Genomic DNA, 22,275 nt, shown 5'->3' on the forward strand with positions numbered 1-22,275 from the left:
ATGCCCTGTAGCTCCTTCCTAGGGTTGTCTTGAGGATTAAATGGTGTGAAGTACCGAGAACCATGTCAGGGGATACTAACTGTGTCAGTGTCATTCTCTGTTCTTCCCCAGTTCTCCGACCTGACCTGCCTTCTCTTTAGTGTGTGTTGATGCACATGTGCATTTGAAAGTAATTCTTCCTCCCCACTTAGAAGGTGGCGAGGGAGCTCTGGCAACATCCATCAGTATTTTAGTACTCTGTGCTTTGCATTAGCCGGGCGTGAGTGTCACAGCATTTTCTGGCTCGAGGAACAAGGGAAGTCGGGTCAGGGAGGGCAGCTGACATGACTGGTGAGCTCGAAAAGCAGGAATGAATCCAGCTTCACCGCACTAGCAACTGGTGTTAGCTGTGCTGAGAGTAGATGGCAGGATGCTTAGCCAGCACTTCCAGTAAGAGGGTCTGTCAGGAGCCCAGTAATCAGATGCAGGGCTGAGCTAATGAGCTTAGTGGAAACAATACGTTCTTTTCTTAGAGGCTTCAGACAGAGAGATTATTGTTATTCCCCAGAATGGTACTCCCTAGGGAAGATAGGATCCACGTTGTTCACTGCTTCATTATTGGGGGTGTGGGTTCCGGGATGGGGAAAGGGGCGTCCAGAGAAGCCAGAAGAGGCCAGGCTAAATTACGGCTGCAGCACATAAACTGATTTGTGTCTCCTTTTCCTTTTCTCCTATTCTGTTCTGTTGTGGTTTTAAGTAAGTCTGTAGTTTTATGACATTAAAAGGAATGATCAACTAGTTCCCAGCTTTGACCTACAGACGAGTGACTCTGGCCCACATTTGCGTGCAGGCCGGCTACCAGATTACCCAGCAGAGGCTGCCGATCGCCGTGAACGGGAGCTTGGTGTACAGCGTCTGTGTGGGGAAGAGGCAGAGTCAGATGGTCACCAAGACAGCGGGGGTCAAGCAGATCCAGCTGGAACAGGACAGCGGCAAAAGCCTCCATGACAGCCTGCGGTCCCAGACGCTCATTGATTTGAATAGAGCGGGTAGGCTTGGAGAGTCCCCATTTTCCTTCCTGCCACTTCCCTTCCCCTCCAGAGTTTGCCCAAACCAACTGAGGAGACAGGCCCTGGAGCCTGACTAATGGCGATCGGAATATCAGTGTTGGTGTTGGCAGAGCTGCTTAGAGAGCTGGGCTAGGACTGTGGTTTCTATGCGCTTGCAACTAACCCACCCCTAAAACGAGACAGCGTCGCCGCCTAGTCACAGACCCAGCAGCTTGACATCTGAAGCAGACATTAAAAGAAAGGAACCAAAGTTAAAAATCCAAAAGTGTGGGGAAAGTGAAACGATTCAGGGCCTGTCAGTGCTGCAGGGTTTTCCTAAGTTTCAGCCTGATGTATCTGCGGATCAGACTGGAGAGCTCCAGTCAGACTGACTCTGCCTCTCTTTGGTAGGGGTCGGCCTTCTGGAAGTGGTCCTGGAGCCTGACATGTCCTGTGGAGAAGAGGCGGCTGCAGCCATCAGGGAGCTACAGCTGATTCTTCAGGCCCTGGGGACCAGCCAGGCGAACATGGCAGGTAGCAGCCACAGAAGCAGTGCCCGCCTCTTCCCCATCTCCCTTTCTACTCCCGGGCTCTCTCCTCACTGGAGTCTTATTCTCTGCAGCAGCTACAGTGGGGTTGTTTGCATCCTTTTCTCAGCCTTTTCTACCTCAGGGTTTTGGGGTTTTTTCCTTAGAATTTTCCTTGAATTTTTTTCTGAGCCCCCGACCAAAAATAAACACACAAACAGCGGCCCTGCAGAGGTGCTGAGCCCAAGAGTGTGAGACTAGGAGTCCAGGGACTGGAGGTGTCCTCCTGGACTCTTGCATCAGGACGTTGTGAGAATTAATAAAATAATATGTTTGAACAGCTTCATCGTCCTCAGAAGACCCTGTGTTTATGCACAGTAGCTCTTAGTTTGTGAGTTCTGTGTGGGCAGTGCTTCATTGCTACTGGATGCTTTTCCTCTGGGTCTCTTTCTGCCTTTTATAGAATTTCCATCCAGGTAAGCTGAAGGCAGATTGTATCGACTACAAACCAAGGTTATGATTTCACAAAACTTTAACTTTGAGATAAAGTCTGAAATTCAATAGAAATATAATAGGGAATTAAACAGAAGAAACAATGTGAAAACTTGGGATCAAGGAAATTATACATTTTAAGTGTTTGCAAATTGGATGCAAAGATCACAAGTTTTGGTCAAACCCAGTTTCTTCATGAGCCTTTCCTAGCACTGCTTTGCCCACTCTTACATCCCTGAAAGCCCATCTCTCCCGTGGTTTTCCCCTATTTTCTGTTCCCAGGGGCTTTTAAAAAACGTCTGCCACTCGCAAAGCACTCCCTGGCAGCGTGGAAAAAGGGTGCAGGTTCTGCATGTACAGTGGCTAATCCATCTCTCAGTCCAGTGGCGTACTAGTCAGGGTTTTCCAGAGAAAGAGAACACATAGAATGTGTGTGTGTGCACGTGTGTGTGACGTGTAAAGAGATTTATTATAAGGAATTGGCTCATGTGACTGTGGAGGCTGAGGCGTCCCTGAGATCTGTAGTCATCAAGCAGCAGGAGAGTCAATAGTATAGTTCCAGCTCAGGACTGAAGGCCTGAGAGTCAGGAGAGCCAAGGACGTAAGTTCCAGTCTGAGCCAGAGTCCAAGACAAGACCAGTATCCCCAAGACAAGACCAGTATCCCCGATCCAAGGCAGTCAGGCAGAGACAGCAAATTCCCCCGATGCCAAAAACTCGACCTCTGTGCGCTGGTGCCAAATCGAATCTCAGAGACAGAGTTTGGGGTGAAGTAGAAAAGAATAGCTTTACTCCTTTGCCAGGCGGAGGGGAACACAGTGGACTCATGCCCTCAAAACTGTGTGTCCCAACCCAGGGGGAGTTGGTGAGGAGTTTTACAGCAGTGGTTCAAGGGCTGGGTTGCTGATAAGGATCAGGGTGTGAGCAGGGCCTGCATTCCTTTAATCTGGTCTCCTGCTGAGCTTCTGTGGTTCTTGAGGCTATCACATCATGACCTTCTCTCTGGAATGAAAAATGCTTCATCAGGTAGTTAACATCTTCCATTTGTTGGAGGTTTTAGTTCTGTAAAGAGCTCAAAGATAGTGTTATGTGTATCCCTTGAGGGGGAACCAGGACCCTGCCCCAAGGCTGCACTGTTGTTTCTTGACTGCTTCTCCCTTGTCTCTGCATCCCCTCCCTTCCCTGATTAGCAACTGTATGAACCTGCCCTTTGGAACTCAGGGAAGGTCATGGAGGCTGGAATCTGTTCTCTACAAACAAGAAACAGGGACACAGAAAGGCTTCCATGTCCAGGAGCCCCGCAGGGTCCTGCTTGGCTTCACCCCCACTCTGCCTTTTGTTCTATTCTGGTTTTCAGCGGATTGAATGAGGCTCACCCACGGTGAGCAGGCAATCTGCTTTACTCAGTATATCAATTTGAATGTTCATCTCATTCAGGAATACCCTTACAGACACACCCAAAATAACGTTTAACCAAATATCAGAGCATCCCTTGGCCCCGTCAAGTTGACACAAAAAATTAACCACTGAACATGTCACAGAGGGTGCCACTAAGTACCATTGGTGGGGATGATTCATCTCCCTGTCGGTTTATCATACCATTTACCGACCATTTTGTCACGCGTTTATTCACATGTTACAAAGGGACTTCAGAATTTGTAATGCCACATTTGTCACATAGGACATCTAATGGGCAACAAATTGTAACACCAAAGCCCTGGTACAAGTTGAATCTAGAGATGGAACTTGCCAATTTGCTCTCTTCTTTAAGCTAAAGTCTGGAAAAACACAGCCAGCCACATGAGTTTGAGTGGAGTGCTCTGTGTTAGAGCAAGAGAATTCTCCATTGTAGAATGGAGAATTGGCTCATGCTGTCTTTTTACCCACAGAATAGAAATGAAATATGGGCAGATTGGATAGTTATCCATTTATGCACTGTTGCTTTAAAGAAGTTTTATTATTCCATTCTTCTTCAAAATAACTGTGATTCCTACCAAACCTATGGAATAATAAACAGGCCACCTGTTAGCTGAGAAATAGTCCCATCGGGTCCTTGCCAAGAGATAAACCGTAACAGTGAGAACTCATCAGGCAGTGACAGCTGAGAGGGTTCATTAAATCTCATTTGTTGTGACACTTTTTGTTGCTTTTAAATACAAATCAGACAGCTTTGCCCCCAGCACAGCAGCAGAGTGGCTGATGTTGTCCTGAAGTGCTCTGGGTAGTGAAGGTCTGCCTGGAGTCTGCAGGTGTCCAGCTTTTGGTTTTCTCAGCACTTTATCAGCCCAGGCCCCTTTCCCATCCTTCTGTCCCACCACCATAGGCCACTGTGTCGCCATTGGAGAATGCAGCCTGGGAACCAACGGGAAGGCTGCCCTGGAGAGCACCAGTGGACCCCCAGCGTGCTTTTGGAATGAAACTTAAATTGCTCCGGGCTGTGCTTCAGTGAGTTCCTGATAGTTTTGCTAATGAGCGTAGACTAGCTCAGCTTGGGTTCCAGAAGTCACTTCCTTCTCAGGATGTTTGCCACTGTTGAGATCCTCAAAGCAGTCTGCTGAGTTGAATGTGTACCAAAGTATATAGATACGCTAAATGTTTCCAAGGTTGTAATATCTGCCAGTTTGAACATCGAGTATGTGCTCATCAGTTCACTAAGCATTTTTTAAATTAAGTTATTGTCTCATTTAAACTTTATGACATTCTTGAGAGATGGGTATTACTGTGCCTACTGTACAGGTGAGGAGTTGAGGCTTCCAGAGGTTGGGTTATTTGGCCAAGGTGCACAGGAAGTGCCCGAGCCCGGGTGTGTCTGACTTCTGGACGCCTTCCTTTGTAAGCACTGTCACCCCGCTTCCTAGTGCCAGCCATGACAGTGTCTCCACTGCTGTAGATAACAACCTTGAGGGCTTCCCTGGTGGCGCAGTGGTTAAGAACCTGCCTGCCAATGCAGGGGACAAAGGTTCAAGCCCTGGTCCGGGAAGTTCCCACGTGCCGCAGAGCAACGAAGCCCGTGTGCCACAACTACTGAGCCTGCTCTCTGGAGCCGGCGTGCCACAACTACGGAAGCCCGAGTGCCTAGAGCCTGTTCTCCGCGACAAGAGAAGCCACCGCAATGAGAAGCCCACGCACTGCAACGAAGAGTACCCTTGCTCGCCGCAACCAGAGATATAGCACGTGCGCAGCAAGGAAGACCCAACGCAGCCAAAAATAAATAAGTTAATTAAAAACAAACAACCTTGGGAGCTGGGTCAGCAGAGTGTGAGTGCTGAGGGTACCGCAGGCCCAGACCCGGGTTGGAATCCTATGCTACCGCTTCTAGCTATAGAAACTGGGCGAGGTATTTGACTTCTGTGAGCCTCCCTTTCCACACTTGTGAAACGAGTCCCTAAATAATTGTATATGGAAAGAGAAAGGAAGAAACCAAAGAGGAGAGGAAGTCATCCAAGTCATCAAACAGAGTTGGGGCAGCAGGGTGGGAAGAGCAGGCGAGGACTGGCCTTGTGGAAGAAAACCTGGAATACCGTCTTGGACGTGTCAAGTGTGAATTGCCTAAAGGACGTCTAAGTGGATGTGTCATTAAAGCTCTGCTGTAGGGAAGGAATGTGGCAATGTGCATAAAACGTATCACAGGTCCTGACAAATAGCCTGTGCTCATGAAATGTCAGGTGCTTCTATTGCCAATAATAAGTAGAATCACCACTCATTGTGGATGAATAAACTTTGTGAAATATGTTGGATAAAATTGAGCCACAGTATATATTTTACCTTATTTTTTGTCAAGCCCTGTTATTTAAGTTCTGGAGGGTATTCAGTGATCAGAATGAGACAGCTTAAGAGACTTTCTCACTAAAGCTTCAGGCCTTTGCTGTTTAGAGAAACAGTTTTCTGCCCTGATGTTATATTTCTGATGCGTGAATGTGTTTAAAAAAAAAAAACGTGACTGCACCATGTCACTGTGCTCAGTAGTACGGTTTTTTCGTTTTGCTGTTACAAATTTCTACTTCTAGAGGGTGGGAATTGAGCTTGATAACGTTCTTGTGAAGGCCCTCCCCCAGTGTTGCAGAATGCATTGAGGCAAACGTGACTGTGAGGCTTTTGTGGACTTGAGGCAATTTACCTTTAATTTGTTTAAAAGGTATTTTGTCTTCACTGGGTAAATGCCTTTTGTGAGTGTTGGATACTGTGTTGGAATCCAGGCAAGTGAACTGCCTTTCAACACTGCAGGACACTAAATGAGTCCCCTCAGACATCTATGGAGTGCGGTCTTCTCTGGGAGAGACTGAAACTCATGCTTTTATTCCTTTTCCAAATTAAAAGTCTAAATTGTGAAAGATGGTTTTATTTTTAAAAGCAGGAGAGGTCCAATTCAGGGTTCTCAGGGCTCAAAAAAAGTTCTCTCCCAAGTATCGAGGTTTGGCTGGGCAGAGCTCAGCATACTTGGGAAGTTTTCATTTGAGCTGAATGGGCCTTTCATAGGATTCAGTAGATTAGTCCTATTCAGACAGAACTTTAGAACTTGTCGGGAACCTACCGTGAGACCAGTCTGCTTACTCGTGGCTCAGGAAAATACCAAGGTATGAGTTTATCGAACAATGACCATGTGCCAGAGGCAGCTCTAGGTTCTGAACAGAGCAATGAAAAGGACATTGTTCCTGCTACCTAGAGGAAATATTGTATTCGCGAGGGAGACAAATACACTAACAAATAGAACAAAGTAGTTACAGTGGTAAGTGCTTTAAGGAAATACAGAGGGTGCCGTGATAAAGAATACATTGGATGGTGAGGGCCTCTGGAGAATGAGCCGAGGCCCCAGCCCCAGGGAGCTAGAGCATCAGGAAAGAGCCCAGGCAAAGTCCCTGAGGTGAGGAGAACGTAGAGTATATGCTTGGAGGTAACACAGGTGGCAGAAGACCACTGTAGGGGAAGCGCAAGGAGCAGGGCAATGTGGCCTCAGGTAAGACTGAAAAGGTCTGCGAGGGCTAGATCACCAAAAATGATAAGAGGTTTGGATTTCATTCCAAGGGCAGTGGGAGGTCAAGGAAGGGCTTTTAAGCCAAGGAACGTCGGATTACCGTTTTGGAAAACCGCCGCGGCTGCTCCGTGGAACGTGGGTTTTAGAAGGGTATGAGTAGAAGCTGAGCCCAGTTCCGAAGCTTTGGCAGTAGTTCAGGTGGAGGATGGTGCTCTTCTGGACAGGGCTGGTGTCGGTGAGGATGGAGAGAGCAAGATGGTGGATTCGAGGTGGTTTTTAGAAATAACAGGATTTTTGTTAACAGGCTGGTGTAGAAGGCAAAGAGGCCGGAAGAAGTCAAGGAGGCTTGAGGAACGAGGTGGCGGTGCCATTTGCTGACATTGGGAAGATGAGGACAAAGGTGCATGTGTTGCAGGGGCAGATCCTTTAGTTTCAGAAACTGAAACGCCTGGGCCAGCTCCACGTGGAGATGAAGTAGGCGCAGAGGTCAGTGTGGATGGAGTTCAGAGTAGGGTTTTGGCTGAAGAGAGAAATTCAGGAGTTATCAGAGCTTGGATGGTGTTTGAGACCATATACATTTACAGAGAGAGTGCAGGTAAAGAAGACAGTCCTGAGTCTGGATGGGAACAAATGACAAGGACATGGAAAGTGTCCAGGAGGTAGGGGCCAGCTAAGGGTGAGTAAGGTCACAGCAGCCGAGGGAGGAAGATGTTTCAGGGAGGAAGCGTTGGTTGGTAGGTCACATGCCGCCGAGGGCCGGCGTATCCAGTGAGGGGAAGACACAGCGTGTCCTGCATCCGTGGGATTTGGCAGCCAGGGGTTGATGGTGACTTTGACAAGGCGTTTTGCAGAGAGGTGGGGACAGAAGCCAGGCTGACGTGGGTGTAGGAGTAAATGGGAGGTGAGCTCACGGAGATGAGACGCCAACAAACAAGCAGTACTTGTTTGAGAGGATTTGCTGAAAAGGAAAGCAGAGCAATAACAGCAGAATGATGAAGAGAGAACTGGGTTCAAGGGAGTGGGTCTTTGGGGTTTGTTTCTAGTGAGAAATACTGTTGATTATGGGTACACATGCATAGAGGGAATGCTGAGGAAGAGGGTTAAGGAGTGCTGTGGGAGAGAGGAGAGAACTGAAGGAGTGATGTCTTTGGGAAGGCAAGAGGGGTGGGAGTTTTAAATCTGGGCTCCATTCCCAAGTGCCTTCCATCTGGTCTCAGAGAAAAGACTAATTCAAAATAGACTACAATCGTGTGCTCTACTGATTGCATGTATTCTCTTAGCTCCGAGGAGCCAGCCACCAGTGGAGGCCAGCCTACTGATGAGGGTTTCCAGGAGGAGAAGGTGGTACCACTTATGTGGGACCTCGAAGGATGAGCTGAGGTTGAAGGAGGGACAGTAACAGGGATGACGAGGACCTGTGGGAACCAGCGAGCAGACAGAAGCTTCCCTGGTGGGAGGAGGCTTTCTCAGGGAATGAGCAGCAGGAAATGTGGGGTGCATCAGTCAAGACCACACGAGGGCTCTTGCATACCAAGCAGAGGAGGTGGGATGACCCAGTGGGAGCCAGCTGTGCACTTGGTCAAGCGCTGGGAGTGGTGCAACCGTCCTGCAGCAGGATGTGGCCGGAACCGAGCTGGAGTGGGGGGGGGGGCTGGACCAGGAGGGGGTCACTGGGTTGAAGGTCAGGATGGGATGCGGGGGCTCAGGCAAGGATGGCAGCCGTGGGAATGGAGAGGAAGTGACAGCTCTGAGGGATGTCTGGGGGAAGGAGCTGACAGGATCTAGTCAGTTAGACTACAAAGGGCCAAGAAAACAGAGCAGCAAAGGATGCCGCAGGTTTCCTAGACCAAGAGTCTGATGACATCAGGAGTCGTTGGGACTTCTTGAGATTCAAGGAAGCACGTGGTGTCCTAAAGGGGCTATGGGATTTTGTAGAAATGTGAGAGGTACGTGCTGGAGACATAGAGTAATTTCTGGGCTGAAAGGCACCTTTTCCCTGCCTGTCAACGTGGGTGGCCGTTGGAGCAGCAGAGTGGGAATGACAGAGACCTGTTGCAAGGGTCTCTTTTTCTTGGCATAGAATATATTTGAGCTATTTTATTATTTTAATATGCTTTTGCTATGAAACCTTGGAAAAGAAATTGCTTTCTTCAGCCCATCGACACATTCCTCTTTGGCAGATTCTTTTTTAGTTCAAAGACTTGCCTAAGAAAAATCCAGCATTTTGTCTTCCCCTTTTGTTCTGTTTTAAATATTGTAAGTGGAATTGGAGAACAGAGAATTGGGGCCTTACCTTGCAGGGTATAAAATGTGATGATTTCTTATCTTTATCTCTCTTTGGCTTGAGATTTTGCCTCCCTCTCCTCCTCAAGAGCCTCTTGGCCCTCTCCATAAACCACCTGCTTCCTTAGGGATTACTGTTCCCAAAATGGGGGGGTTTGCAGGGTCAGAGAAGGTCCTCCCAGGATGGGGATGGCCCCCTCTGAGTCCCTCCCCCACAGACCATCCCCTTCATAACAGCACTGTCTGTCTGCTGCGGCAAACCCTTACAGCAGTCAGGAAGGATTCCGAGTCCTGTTTACAGAAGGAAGAGATCATTACAGTACCTGGAGGAAGGACGAGGGGAAAAGCCCAGATTTCTGGCTCTTGCCCTTGAGCTGTAAATTCTCAAGGACTCTCTTATAAATCTCCCGGAATCACTGTTGGAAATCCACATTCCATTGGAGAGCAGTGTAGGGCTATCACATGATCATTTCTGAAGCCTTCCCCCCCAACCCAGCTCTGACACTTTGAAGAACACTTCGGAATAAAACTGCAGGGTAAAACTCCATTTTTTTTTTTTTTTTTTTTTTTGCGGTATGCGGGCCTCTCACTGCTGTGGCCTCTCCCGTTGCGGAGCACAGGCTCCGGACGCACAGGCTCAGCGGCCATGGCTCACGGGCCCAGCCGCTCTGCGGCATGTGGGATCTTCCCGGACTGGGGCACGAACCCGCATCCCCTGCATCGGCAGGCGGACTCTCAACCACTGCGCCACCAGGGAAGCCCTAAAACTCCATTTTTAACAGTGTTGTTTTTCTTATTTGGCATGAAAGAAATTAGATTTCCCAAGCCAGTATATCCAGAATTTCTCCTGCCTTCTGCTTGTGCACAAGTGCACAGAAATATACACACACCCCTCAGATGCCTTAGGACCATCATTTTCGCAAGTGGGCAGAAGTACTATCCATGAACTTCAGGACCAACCATACTTCCTCTGAGGTTAGGCTGCTGTAACTAAACAGCAACTAGAGTTAGATGTTGCTTGCACTCTCTTGCCTTAAAAAAAGCACGATTGCCTCAGAGAATTTCTAAAGTGTTGTCTTTTTTCTTTCCTTACAGAGGGCCAGTTGAGAGTGGACGCCAACATATCTGTGCATAACCCTGGGGAGCCTTTGGGCGTTCGAACCGAAGTAAAGAATCTCAACAGTGCCAGGTTTTTGGCCAAAGCTATAGGTGAATGTCAGCTGTTACTCCTCATATACTTCTTTGTATCAGTTATCTGTTGCTGTGTAACAAGCATCCCCCCCCCCAAGTTAATGGCTTACATGATAACATCTCAACTTCAGAGTTTTGTGGCTTGGGTGGGTTTTCTATTTGTCCTGCCTTGGCTCATTCATGTGGCTGTGGGGAGCCGGCAGCTCTGCTGAGATACACAGGGTCCAAGATACCTCACTCACGTGTCGCAGCCTTGGTGCTGGACGTCTGCTGGGCTGCTCTACCCACGTGGGCTTGCTTCATTCACTTGCCTAGCCCAGCCCTTCTTATTTGGTGGAGGGGGCACCCCAGGAGGATGAAGGCAGATGCCTCAAGGCCTCTTGAGTCATTAGCTCTAGAACTTGCACAGCATCTCTTCCAGCACATTCCATTCAAAGCAGGTTCAAGAGGAGGGGAAATAGACTTCATCTCTATGGGAGGATCTGCAAAATCCTGTAACTCTGTTTTTCCATGTACCACATTCCTTCTGACCAGACCGAACTGTATAAAGTCGTATTTGTTCATTATAGATGGCCACGATTTGACCTAATTGGTCAGTATGTTTTTCTGCTTTTTACCGTTTTAACTAAGAGATTGCTTGGGCCTGTGTAATCAGGTATTGGTCTTGTTTGTTCACATTGTGGATCTTTCAGTGTGGACAAATGTATACTAGTAGTTAAAATCGAACAGTTGAGCAAGATCAACATCTAGGGTGGTCCATAGAAGTTGATATCTGTGAATGTGAGGGGAAGACATCTCAGAGGAATGAAAATATTCTTTAAAACCAAAGGTATCTAGAGAGGAAGAGAGGAGGGAGGAGGTGGAGGTTAAGGCGCACCCTTCAGGGTGCACAGAGAATGGGACGGATGAATGTGGAGTCACAGCCAAAAGGTTTAGTAGCATCCTGGGTATTAGAAGGAACACAAAAAAGATTTTCTAATCTTGTATAAAACTTTATTATCCTGAACCTAAAATGATCAACTAGCCTCAGTGAAGACACTTTGAGTCTACAAGTTTTCAGGAAAAAAGCATTAAAATGGTCAAGGGGATGACTTACAGGAGAGGAAGGTGTTGGGGAAGGTCCCCGCGTGAAGACAGACTAACGATGGTGGACTCTTCTGCCTGTAAAAGGAGACGCAGTCCATATTTCTGAGGCCATGATAGGTTTGGGTTAGGGAAAACCCTCCAGCTCAGGTTTGTGAAGGGGAAGCTTGGAATGAACAGAAAGAAAGTTCCACTTCACCTTGTAGGTGATAAGTGTTCTGGAACTCATTATTCTAAGAGGTGGTGATGGGAACCTAAAAAACAAGATTTTAGGTAGATTCATCCCTGATGACTTACGATGGAGACCCCTGCCTGATTTTGGCTGTCCCTAACCTGTTATCTTATGAAGGACCCTTTGGAGTAGTCTGAGACAGAATTCTACCTGTGGTCTGACTCAGGCTGGAAGAACCGAAGCTTTACTGTTATGTGCTTAATTCTTCAAGCCTGTAATTTTTCTACCCCATGTTTCTCCCTACATCACGCCTTTTAGCCATCCTCTTCGTGTTGCTGCTTTTTATCAGCTATGATAAGAGTTTGGATTTGGGCAAGGGCAGGTGGTACATGTTGGGCGGGGAGTTGAGGGGGGAGGGGAAGCTAAAGCTGTTTTCATAAGGAAGCTTAGCAACTGTGGCTGTGCTTTGCTTTACCACTTCTGCCTTGTTGGGTGGTGAGGGACTGTGGCATAGAGCAGTGGCTGTTCATCATTTGGGGTCATAGATCCCTCTCCATATTTTGGAGAGAGGGTCCAGAATTTTTATTCTGGACCCTCTCTCCAAAATATGTGCCTGTGCACACATGCACGTTTGCATATAATCTCAAGAGGTACTAGAACCCCTTGAAGGCCACCCATGGATCCTGCGATAAAAATTCTTGATAAGCAGCGATCTTAGATCTGGGGTCATTCTGCCTAGATATTGGTCCTAGCCCTGCTTCTGCCACGTTTTGTAGCCTGTACTGGGTTACGCAATCTCTCTGAGTCTGGGTTTTCTCAAAAAGTGAAGAAGCAGAGCTTCCTAAAAGGCCCTCTCTAGCATGATTATTCTATGACGGCAGCAAGAATAAAATATAGCATCTGTGGGAAGAATTATAAACAACTCCCTTGATTAGTTTTTGACATAAAGATTGAAAAAGATGTCTAATTATTGCTAAACTGGATGAAAGGAATCAAAATATGATACTAAACTATTTTTTTTAGACTATGAAATTCAGAGGCAAATCAATGAACTCGAGAATGGAGGTAAAATCCTGAATGAAACTCGCTCGTTCGATTACAAGCTGGGGTGAGTTTGCATGACAGCATCTTGAATACAGGTAGGTGGGGCTCCAGTCTGGGCTCACCACAGACCAGCCATGTCACCTTGGAGAAGGTACTTAGCTTCTCTGCACTTTGGTTTCCTCATTAGTAAAATTAGGAAAATACGGTACTCTACAGGGTTGTGATATGCCCTCTAGGGCTGGTAAGAGGTTTCACCTGACTGCCATCAGACTTGCTGAGTCTTAAGTCCTGGCACTTCCCTGGCTTCCAGCTTACCTTCTTTGTTCCAAGAAGTTTTACTTCCTTAAATTCTATCAGACCTAAGTTCTGCCAATTTAAGCTAGAAGTGGAAGAAAGCTTAGAACTGGTTGTAGCGGTGTCTTTTTCTGTTTAGATATCTTTGAGTCTAACTTTCTGACTCTGAATTTTGAGGATTTTATACACTTAACAGAAGACTGGGGAAAAAAGCTCAAGAGCCTAGAGTTTGAGCTGGTTAAATGCTGGAAACGTTGAAGCAATTTCTTTTCTGTTCTTTTTCTTTAATTATCATGCTAAACATTTGTCTTTCTTTAATATTATTTCTGCAATGTATTCATGAAAGTGTCTCCCAAGGAAGGCTGAGGAGCTTGAATCCCCTGGGTTCCCTGTTGGTAGGGGAACCCCTGTCTGCATCTACACTAGCTGACGCTGCATGCAGCATTTTTAAAATGTTTTCTCATTTAACTGTCACAGGTGCACCGTGCCGATGAGAGACAAAGAAGGAAAACAAGACTACAGGTGGTTACTCCTCTTGTCAGAACACTATTCTGTATTTGGGTCATATTCCAAATCCGCTGACAGACCAACATAATGATCCTAGATTGCTTTTAGGAACCACTTTTCCTTGTTGTTGTCGCATAATGGAAAATCTAGGCTTCCTGTTTTACGTGTACACTGAGAGGAAGAGTATTTTCTTGATTTGGTAGCCTTGGAGTACCTTATTTGACAGGATTCAACAGCTGGAAAACACTTGTTCACTCACCTCTGTGTCAGAGTTTTCATAATTGAGCTAAGAGGATGGCAGTTGTGGGGTGGGGCCTAGGCTGTTCTTATTCTCATGTTCAGTAATTAATGCAGTAACACTGAAGTTCTGTGAAAAGGTAGAAAAAAGAGATGTGTATGTTAATGGCAGTTCCCTTCAAACCTCAGGTGATGCTGTTTAACACATTAGACCTCATTTGAGATCCAGAAATAAAGCAAATAATAAGAATAGCTTCCAATAAATTGAGACTTTTGTTTCTTCCCAGTTTAGCAGACTGCAAAAATTAAAGATTTAAGCAACAAAGTGGTGGGGGGTGGCACTTTCCTTTGCGAAGTGCAGGAAGAGGTAAGAGTAGCCATTGCTGTCAATGAGGAACAAATATAGCATCGAGATTTAGGAAAGACAAAGCTCACAAACCCTTAGAATGCATGTCACCTCAAGGACTCCTCTTGTGTGTCTGTCAAAGTCACCATTGTTCTAATTATAGTGATCCCTCTAGGTTCAGTCTGTTCTTCCTAAGAACTTCTTTGTTTTCCATTGTCGCCCCTACTCTGTTTATGCTGCTTTTTCACTGAGCGTGGAGTTGGCTTTTAGCACAGCCAGTGGCTTCAGCTCTGTCTCTCAGGTTAACAGATGGGATTCAGGAAGCCTCCCTTTGGTTTCCTCTTGCCTTCAGAAGTCAGACTAATTCATAGCACAGATTTGGCATTGAGGTGATGGGTTGCTTGCCCTTCTGAGCTATTACCTTGGAGCCACCATTCTGCATTACCCTGCTTTTGCATAAGCCCTTTGACAAATATGGGCAGAGAGAAAACGTTAGAATAGAACAGAGGGAAGGACATCTTTATTTCACAAGAGTATATGCAGTGGTGCGGCTTCCACATTTTTTAAAAAATTAGTTGACTTTTTTAGAGCAGTTTTAGGTTTACAGCAGAACTCAGTGGAGATTACAGAGTTCCCATATACTACTTGGTATGTGTCGTATCCCCCCACCCCCGCCCTCCGCCTACACACACACAGAGGTTCCTCTGATAACATCTTGCATTAGTGTGTAGTGTGGTACCTTGGTTAAAATTAATGAACCAATATTGATACCTTATTATTAAGTAAAGTCCATAGTTTACATTAGGGTTTGTGCTTTATGTTGTCCATTCTGTGGGTTTTGACAGATGTATAATGACATGTAGCCACCATTACAGTGTCATACAGAATAGTTTCACTGCCCTAAAAATCCCTTATACTCCCTTTATTCATTCCTCCTTCTCCCCTAGCTTCTACATTTTATTTAGGCAAAATCCGTTTATTCCTTGCACTTCTCAAGAAAGAAAGTTTTCTTTTTCTTTGACTTTTCATTTGTTACACAAATACTGCTAAAAATATTTTAAAATTTATAGTCTTTCTTCCTAAAAAGTAAATTGTTCTCATTTGGTCCTATTTTTTTCCAGCCTATGTCTTTATGAATATATACTTTATCCACAATTACAAACCACAGTGTGGCATCAACATGGTGCTGTGCCTTTTTCACTTAATGCTCGTTTAAGCATAGAGAGTGGTGGATTTGGTCATTTTGACCTTACACTTGTATAAGGACTAGTTCCTGGAAAACTAGGAGACTTGATATTATGGGATGTTGGAAAATATTTGCAAGTAACATGGCATCCAGACACACACTTTCCTACTGACGATAGGTTTGTTTCTTCCAGCTAAACCGAATACTCAGTCATGCCATCTCCTCTGTGTGCCAGGTTCATGCCGGAGCCCAACCTGCCCCCGCTGCTGCTCTACGACTCGGGGTCCCTGCCCACTGGCACAGACCCACAGCAGGTGATCAACATCGACCAGCTCCGGGAGCAGCTTCCCGAGCTGCCCCGCGTGACCCGGGAGAAGCTCGTGCAACAGTATGGGATGCTGCCGGAGCACAGCTTTGCCTTGCTGGTGGGTACTGATCAGAGGCTGCGATCGGCCCAGCAGGGGCGGGGGATGCCCCTTAGGGGGCTCTAGGTGCAGTGGCCCATGCCTTCAGCTGTACCGTAGAACCAGGCGTGCTAACCTTCCTCACCAGCCTTTTTGGTAAATGCTCCTCCGAAAACCAGATGAGGCAGGATCTCGTGTCAGTCATTCCTTGTATGTAGACACGAAGAGCTGCTCACAGCGGCCGTGGAGGCTTCTTGAAGACAGTCCAAATGTTATGGACGAGTGTTCTCCCTTGCGTCTGCAGGACAAAAGGAAATCAATATATAGGCTTTCTAGATGTCTGGCAGTATTGGACATGACAGAGTCTGGCAGGAAGTGGGGTTCTTAAAAAGCCAGCCAGTTGTTTTACCAGTTGTAGAAGAAACATTTATTCCACATGAAATGCTGAAAACTCTGACTAAAAGTATTGGTCCTTAGAGGATGCATCTGAAGGGGCTGTTAAGAATCTGACACCATGGAGATGTGCTCAGGGATTTTCCATCCTTTCCAGGGCTGTTGGGCTTTGCAGTTTCCTTTGTCACGGCAACATTAAAGTGACACAGCGTCTGTGAGAGTGGCATTTCGTCACAGCTGTCTTCTGCTTGTCTGTCAGGGAGGATGTGAAAAGTTTCTCTGCTGCATCTCTCGGGGATGAGGTGTCTGCCACACTCATCGTGCGGAGCGCAGAATCCCTGGAAACTCTGGGCTTTGCATTGTAATTGACTGATAATAACTATGTAGGGATGTTAGAATATTCATATTCGTATACATATGTATATACTTCAATAACAAAACTTGGCCATTTCTGGTACAAGGTAGGCGAGCGAATACTTGTTGAATGAATGAGTCTCTCTTTATCATCCATAGATCAGCTCATTTGAAAAGTATCCAGAGTATACAAAACTCAGTTTTGTTAGGTCGACCTTGGAAAAACACACGAATCCTAACAGACTTTCCGGCTAATAGGTGTTCTGTACGAGATGCACATGAACCCTCTTTCACCACCAGTGATTAGACATGATGGGTTATTTTCTCTTGCTTTAGGCAGAGTTGCTCACCACCTCCCATGGGCTGCTGTTGTATCTTATTCACACCTCTGAGGCGATTATGTCACTGTATTTTAATTCTTTGTTAGTGTATTTCGTTCAGTGCCTTGAGGGCGAGGACGGTTTCATCCTCTCCGTCTGCTCCATTACTCGGCACAGATTAGCACATCAGCAGTGCTGACTGCCACCTCTTCGTAGGAATCAGTTAGTGAGCTTCTTGTTCAGAGCACCTCTTAACCTGAAACCTGTGGCAAGTCACGGCCTGTTCCTCAGTTGATTTAACAAACCTGAGTTTTAGTCTTACACATCTTCCCCACCATCTTGACTTTCCAGCACACTTGAAATAAACTTCAGACTCAATACTAAATGCTAAATTCCAGTCCTGCGTTTCATAACGGATTTGCCAAATTAAATAAGGGATGGGAGGACACAGACCGAGGCTTCTCAGCCCCAGAGATAGTACCCTCACCGCCAGCAAGTTCTCTGAGGCAGATGCACATTCGCACTTGTGTCTGTGTCCCAGGCTCTGCTCCCGTGACCTTCAAGTGCCACAGCCTAGGAGGTCTTGGATAGATGGTTGCTGAGGGTGGCAAGTGAGTGAGTCTCTGTTTTCATAGTTTAAAGGCCCTGTTTAGGGAAACTTATTTTTGATCTCTTCAGTACAGCACTTTTACTAGCATCTCCTGTGTAGCAGGTACTGAGACAGGGACAGGGACTCTCTTTTTTGTTTGTTTGCTCTCCAGGAATATGTACAGATGACACTACAACTAACCAGCCCCCAGGGCAGACTGCACTAGATAGATGTGTGATGTAGGCTGGGAGCCCAGAGGAGGTAGTGATTACCTTGATGGAACAGAGGGGAAAACTCTCAAGAAGGAGGTGGTTTTTGAGCCAGTTTTATAGGGACTTATTTTTTTTGATATACTAAAAATATGCTTATTTTTATAGCTTGCAGATAATGTAGTAGGTGACTCATTTCGGTTTTTTCTTTTTCTTTCAATGGCTAGTACTTGAAATTTTCAAGACGGTTGAGAAGAGAACTTAGTAGGAATGGAAAGAGGATGATTCAGACAAATTTTTTTTTCCTGAAATTAGGCATCCTGAGCCCTTGATGACTTGATAATCACTGGAAGCTGAGTTACTCATAACATACCCGAAAATGGTCTGTTCACGTTTTTTCCTCCCTTCCTCAGAAACACAACAGATTGCTGAGAAGGGCAGATGCACAAATCTGATGAACTCTCTTTCAATTTAAAGAGTGCCCAGGAGTATTCATTAAATCAGTAGCCGTGGTGGAGGTCTGCTCTGCAGAGCTCCGAGTCCACACTCCTGCCTTTGGGTCACTTATTAAACTAAACATTAAGCACATACCCACCCCGCACGGGCCTTACCCACAAATGATTAAAAAAAAACTTCAGAACTTAACTCTAGTCTTTAATTTTTTTTTAATTGAAGTATAGTTGATACACAATATTATATAAGTTACAGGTGTGTACAATATAGTGATTCACAATTTTTCAAGGTTGTACTCCATTTATAGTTGCTATAAAATATTGGCTATCTTTCCTGTGTTGTACAACTCTAGTCTTTAATTTATCTTGTCGTCCTACTGTGTGGTGAGCGCTGAATTGCGTATTGATCATTTCTCCTGGGCATTTACAAAACTCTAATATAGGTCTATCTTAGCATTCACCACAAAGTCTGGCACACAGCAGGCATCAGTGAACAGATGGACAGGTAAGTGGATGAATAGGGTACTGTCACAATACTCATGAAAGTCCTGGGAGAAGCAGCGTTCCTGATAAAGCATCCCTGTTTCCAAAGGTCAGATACATAAACCACCCTTTTGATAGCCCAGCAAATCACAGGGTGGTACCTGTGTCCTTGAGCTCCGGGGGAGAAGCCTGGGGTTTCCGCCTTAAGCTCACCATGTGCCGTGACCGGCCTCAGGTCACTTGGTCTCTCTGACTCTTGTTTTCTGAACTGGTTTCTTTAGGACATTAAATGTCTGCATTCTGGTTTCATCTCTTAAACCTGTCTGATAATCCCCTCCCGACAGGTAACCTGTGTGACTGTTTCTTCCTCTGGCCTCATGAAAAGTATCATGTCCCACCTGAAACTTCAGCCTGGCGAGCTAACCGTTCCTCCCTGTCTTGTGTCAGACTCCCTTGACTTCTGACCTCATTTGTAAGGATTATGGAGGGGACATACGGAAGCTGAGATCACAGCATTAGGATTTTGAAAAGTGAGGGATTCTGGTAGTAGAAGCACAGCAAGCTCTTCTCTGAGTCAGTGTATCTAGGATTAGTTATGAGGACAGTCAAGGTTATATGCAGGTACGTTTTTCCGGTAGATAATCCCAGGTGTTTTCTTTGGGGGCATCTCTTCCTAAACCTTGCTTTGCTGGACTCGGAACGCAAACGAATTGTTGTCATTGGCTTGATAGGCAGCGCAGAGTCGAGGCTGTTGGCTAACAGCAGGTTCTGCGGTTCACAGCAGACCACTTTCTAATCCATCCTCCCAGCACCCCCTGCTGTCGGTACCACCCATCGCCCCATTTTCCCGGTGAGGAAACATCACCTCTGTGGTTGAGTGGTTGAGTGTAAGACACTGAGTGACTTCATCAGGCCTGTGAGGGAGCCGACTGCAGGGCCCAGACTCTTTACTTCCAAGCGCTTCTGCCTGCTGGCACATACAATGTGCCACAAGGCCAAATGGAAATAATGTTTCAAGTTCATTGCTGTTTTCACTCACCTAACAGAGAAAACAGAATGTTTACTTTTGTGGATATTAATGCTTTATCCAGCCCCACTGATGCTTCATGAAACGGAGCCATAGAAATCAGTCTATTTAAAATTTTTGCCCACCCCTCTAGGTTTTTAAGATACCAGCCTGCCCTATAAATAAACATAAAAAGTGCTGTCTACTAAATTTAGTGAAAATCAGTCAACTCCAATGAAAAGCAGAAATTTTATTCATTTTCCAAGTAGAAAATTTAAGTCAGAGGAAAGAAATGTAAGCTCTTCTCTGCAGTTTTGTTTATTTTGTTTCTTAGACTTTCTGCCTTAGGTACTTGGCCCCTTCTGATGGAATCATTGAGAAGGGCCTCCACATAGTGCGTGGGGTTTGTAGGTTTTGTGGGATGATTTTGCCCAGTTCCTTGTGTCATGCACTTGGTAAGAATGCATCTGAGCTCACAGGGTAGCTGGCTGTGTATGAATTCAGTGGACAGATTTCAGTGTCATCTGTCGTGGGAGGTTTAGTGGAGGAATGACATAGCAGCCTCAATTCAGTGTTTCTTGAGAGCCCACTGTACTTACCACAGTGCCCTATGCTGTTGTCAGATGTAAGAGCTTTATCTTTTCTGTGTTGTGTTTAATTCTCCTGAGGAGCCCTGCAGGGCAGTGGGTTAACCCACTGACTAAGAGACAGACACTCTTTTTTTTTTTTTTCCTGACACGTAGTTGATTTACAATGTTGTGTTAATTTCTGCTGTACAACAGCAAACTGACTCAGTTATACACGTATGTACATTCTTTTTTATATTCTTTTCCATTATGGTTTATCCCAGGACATTGAATATAGCTCCCTGTGCTATAGAGTAGGCCCTTGTTTTCCATCCAGTCTGTATGTAATAGTTGGCATCTGCTAATCCCAAACTCCAATTCCGTCCCTCCCCCACTCTCCCCTCCCCCACTCTGCCCTCCCCCTTGGCAACGCAAGTCGAGACAGACACTTTCTTTTTTTCAAGATTTTTTTTTTTTGATATGGACCGTTTTTAAAGTCTTTATTGAATTTGTTACAATATTGCCTCTGCTTTATGTTTTGGATTTTTGGCCCCGAGGCACGTGGGATCTTAGCTCCCTGACCAGGGATTCAACCTGCACCCCATGCATTGGAAGGCAAAGTCCTAACCACTGGACTGCCAGGAAGTCCTGAGACAGACACTCTTGAGTCCAGATCTCACCTCTGGCATTGAGGAGCTGGGAGGACTCTGAGAAGGTACCTGAAGCTGTTCCCTCCCCAGAGGAAAGAGGAGGGGAACGAGGCACTTATCCAAAAGGTGACAGGCACAGCAGCACCTTCACGGAATCTAAAAAATCTACATACAGCTGACCAGACTCCCAAGAACATGCTGCCAGGGTGAAAGAGCACCAGACAGCTGCTAGCACATCAGGAGCCACGCAGGGCAGAATTTCAGGAAAAATCCAGCATGGCTCCTGTGAGACTGGAGGGAGATGTGATTACCCTCCGAGTCAGTGACTTCTGCTGCTATGTGTCTGTCCGTCTTTGTGTGCAGCCTCAAGATATGTGGCCTTATTTGAACAAATTCATTTGCCCAGCTGGTTATTCCCCATTTAATGTCATAATCGTTTGTTTCTGACATCATGGAAAAGAGTAAGGTGTCTCCGAGGAACAAAGAAACAGAAAGGATATCATGATGATGTTTGGTTGTCAAATGGATTGTTTTCCAAGAGTTTTGCTCTGGGTCTCTCGTTACCTTGAAATGGCCTGGTTTTCTGTCTGGATGAATTGCCTATAAAATAATTTCCCATGATAGATATCTGTCTATCCCATAGGTAATACTACTTTAAAGCTAATAGTTAGAAAAGCAACTGAACCTTATGGACTGCTTTTAACCGCCCAGACTTATTGAGTAGCAAAGGACTCACCGTGTAACCATAGCTGAAGGAAAATCCATTTGGTCAACACCATCGCTCACCATATTTCAGCTTCATGCACTTTACAAAATCGATTTTACTGTTCATTTTATAAAATTGCCCCCAGTGCTCGTCAGCTTAAGGGTGCTTTCACAGTTAGTCTGTGCACCGAAAAAATAACCCATGTTTTTATTCTGGTCAAGTCGAATCAAAAGGTGCGTCTTCTAACTTGACTCCCGCAAAACCCACAGTTCATTCACTTCAGGTGCAAGTGGCAAGGGGCTTTCTGAGGTGAGTCCCCTCTGGGCCCAGGCACCTGCCCACTGGGGGGTGCAGTCCTGAGCGCCAGCCTTGGGGACTCTCAGGGACTCTGTCCCCAGCCCATCCCAAAGCCTCATTTCCTGTCTATACGGTAGACAGGTTTCCTTTTGGGGACAGTTAACAGAAAGCTTCAGCTGAGTAACACAGGTTTCGTCCGTGTTGGGGCCATTTTGACAGCAGTGGTTTTAGGCTCACTGAAGTGTGATTACCATCAGAATTGATTTCTTGACAACATCCTCTTTGTGTCCGATTCTCGCAGTCTTTGATTATGCCTGTCTGCTGTCAACTTTTATTACCTGAATTATTTGGATTTTGATTGTCCAAGGGAAAGTCCTTCTCTCAAATTGGTTTCTCTCAACGTCTCTCCTGGAGTGAATGCATCACAGAGAATGTAGACTCATTTCCATGCATTTAAGCCAGGGGTCAGTGAGAACGCTCCCGGA

At 46.0% G+C, this 22,275-nt stretch overlaps 1 protein-coding gene across 1 annotated transcript in view; it reads left to right on the top strand.

Moving 5' to 3' along the window:
• GATB (glutamyl-tRNA amidotransferase subunit B) overlaps positions 1-22,275 on the top strand; it is a 75,527-nt gene that overhangs the window by 30,016 nt on the left and 23,236 nt on the right. The window contains exons 4-9 of the mRNA XM_030764043.2: positions 830-1,028; positions 1,440-1,562; positions 10,397-10,510; positions 12,771-12,855; positions 13,563-13,607; positions 15,597-15,786. Coding sequence (XP_030619903.2) covers positions 830-1,028; positions 1,440-1,562; positions 10,397-10,510; positions 12,771-12,855; positions 13,563-13,607; positions 15,597-15,786 — 756 coding nt within the window. The remainder of the gene's footprint in view (positions 1-829; positions 1,029-1,439; positions 1,563-10,396; positions 10,511-12,770; positions 12,856-13,562; positions 13,608-15,596; positions 15,787-22,275) is intronic.

The sequence above is a fragment of the Delphinapterus leucas genome, chromosome 5 (genome assembly GCF_059928025.1).
Source record: "Delphinapterus leucas isolate spDelLeu-1000000601 "Yukka" chromosome 5, BTC_Dleu_Yukka2, whole genome shotgun sequence".
Classification (NCBI taxonomy): Eukaryota; Metazoa; Chordata; class Mammalia; order Artiodactyla; family Monodontidae; genus Delphinapterus; species Delphinapterus leucas.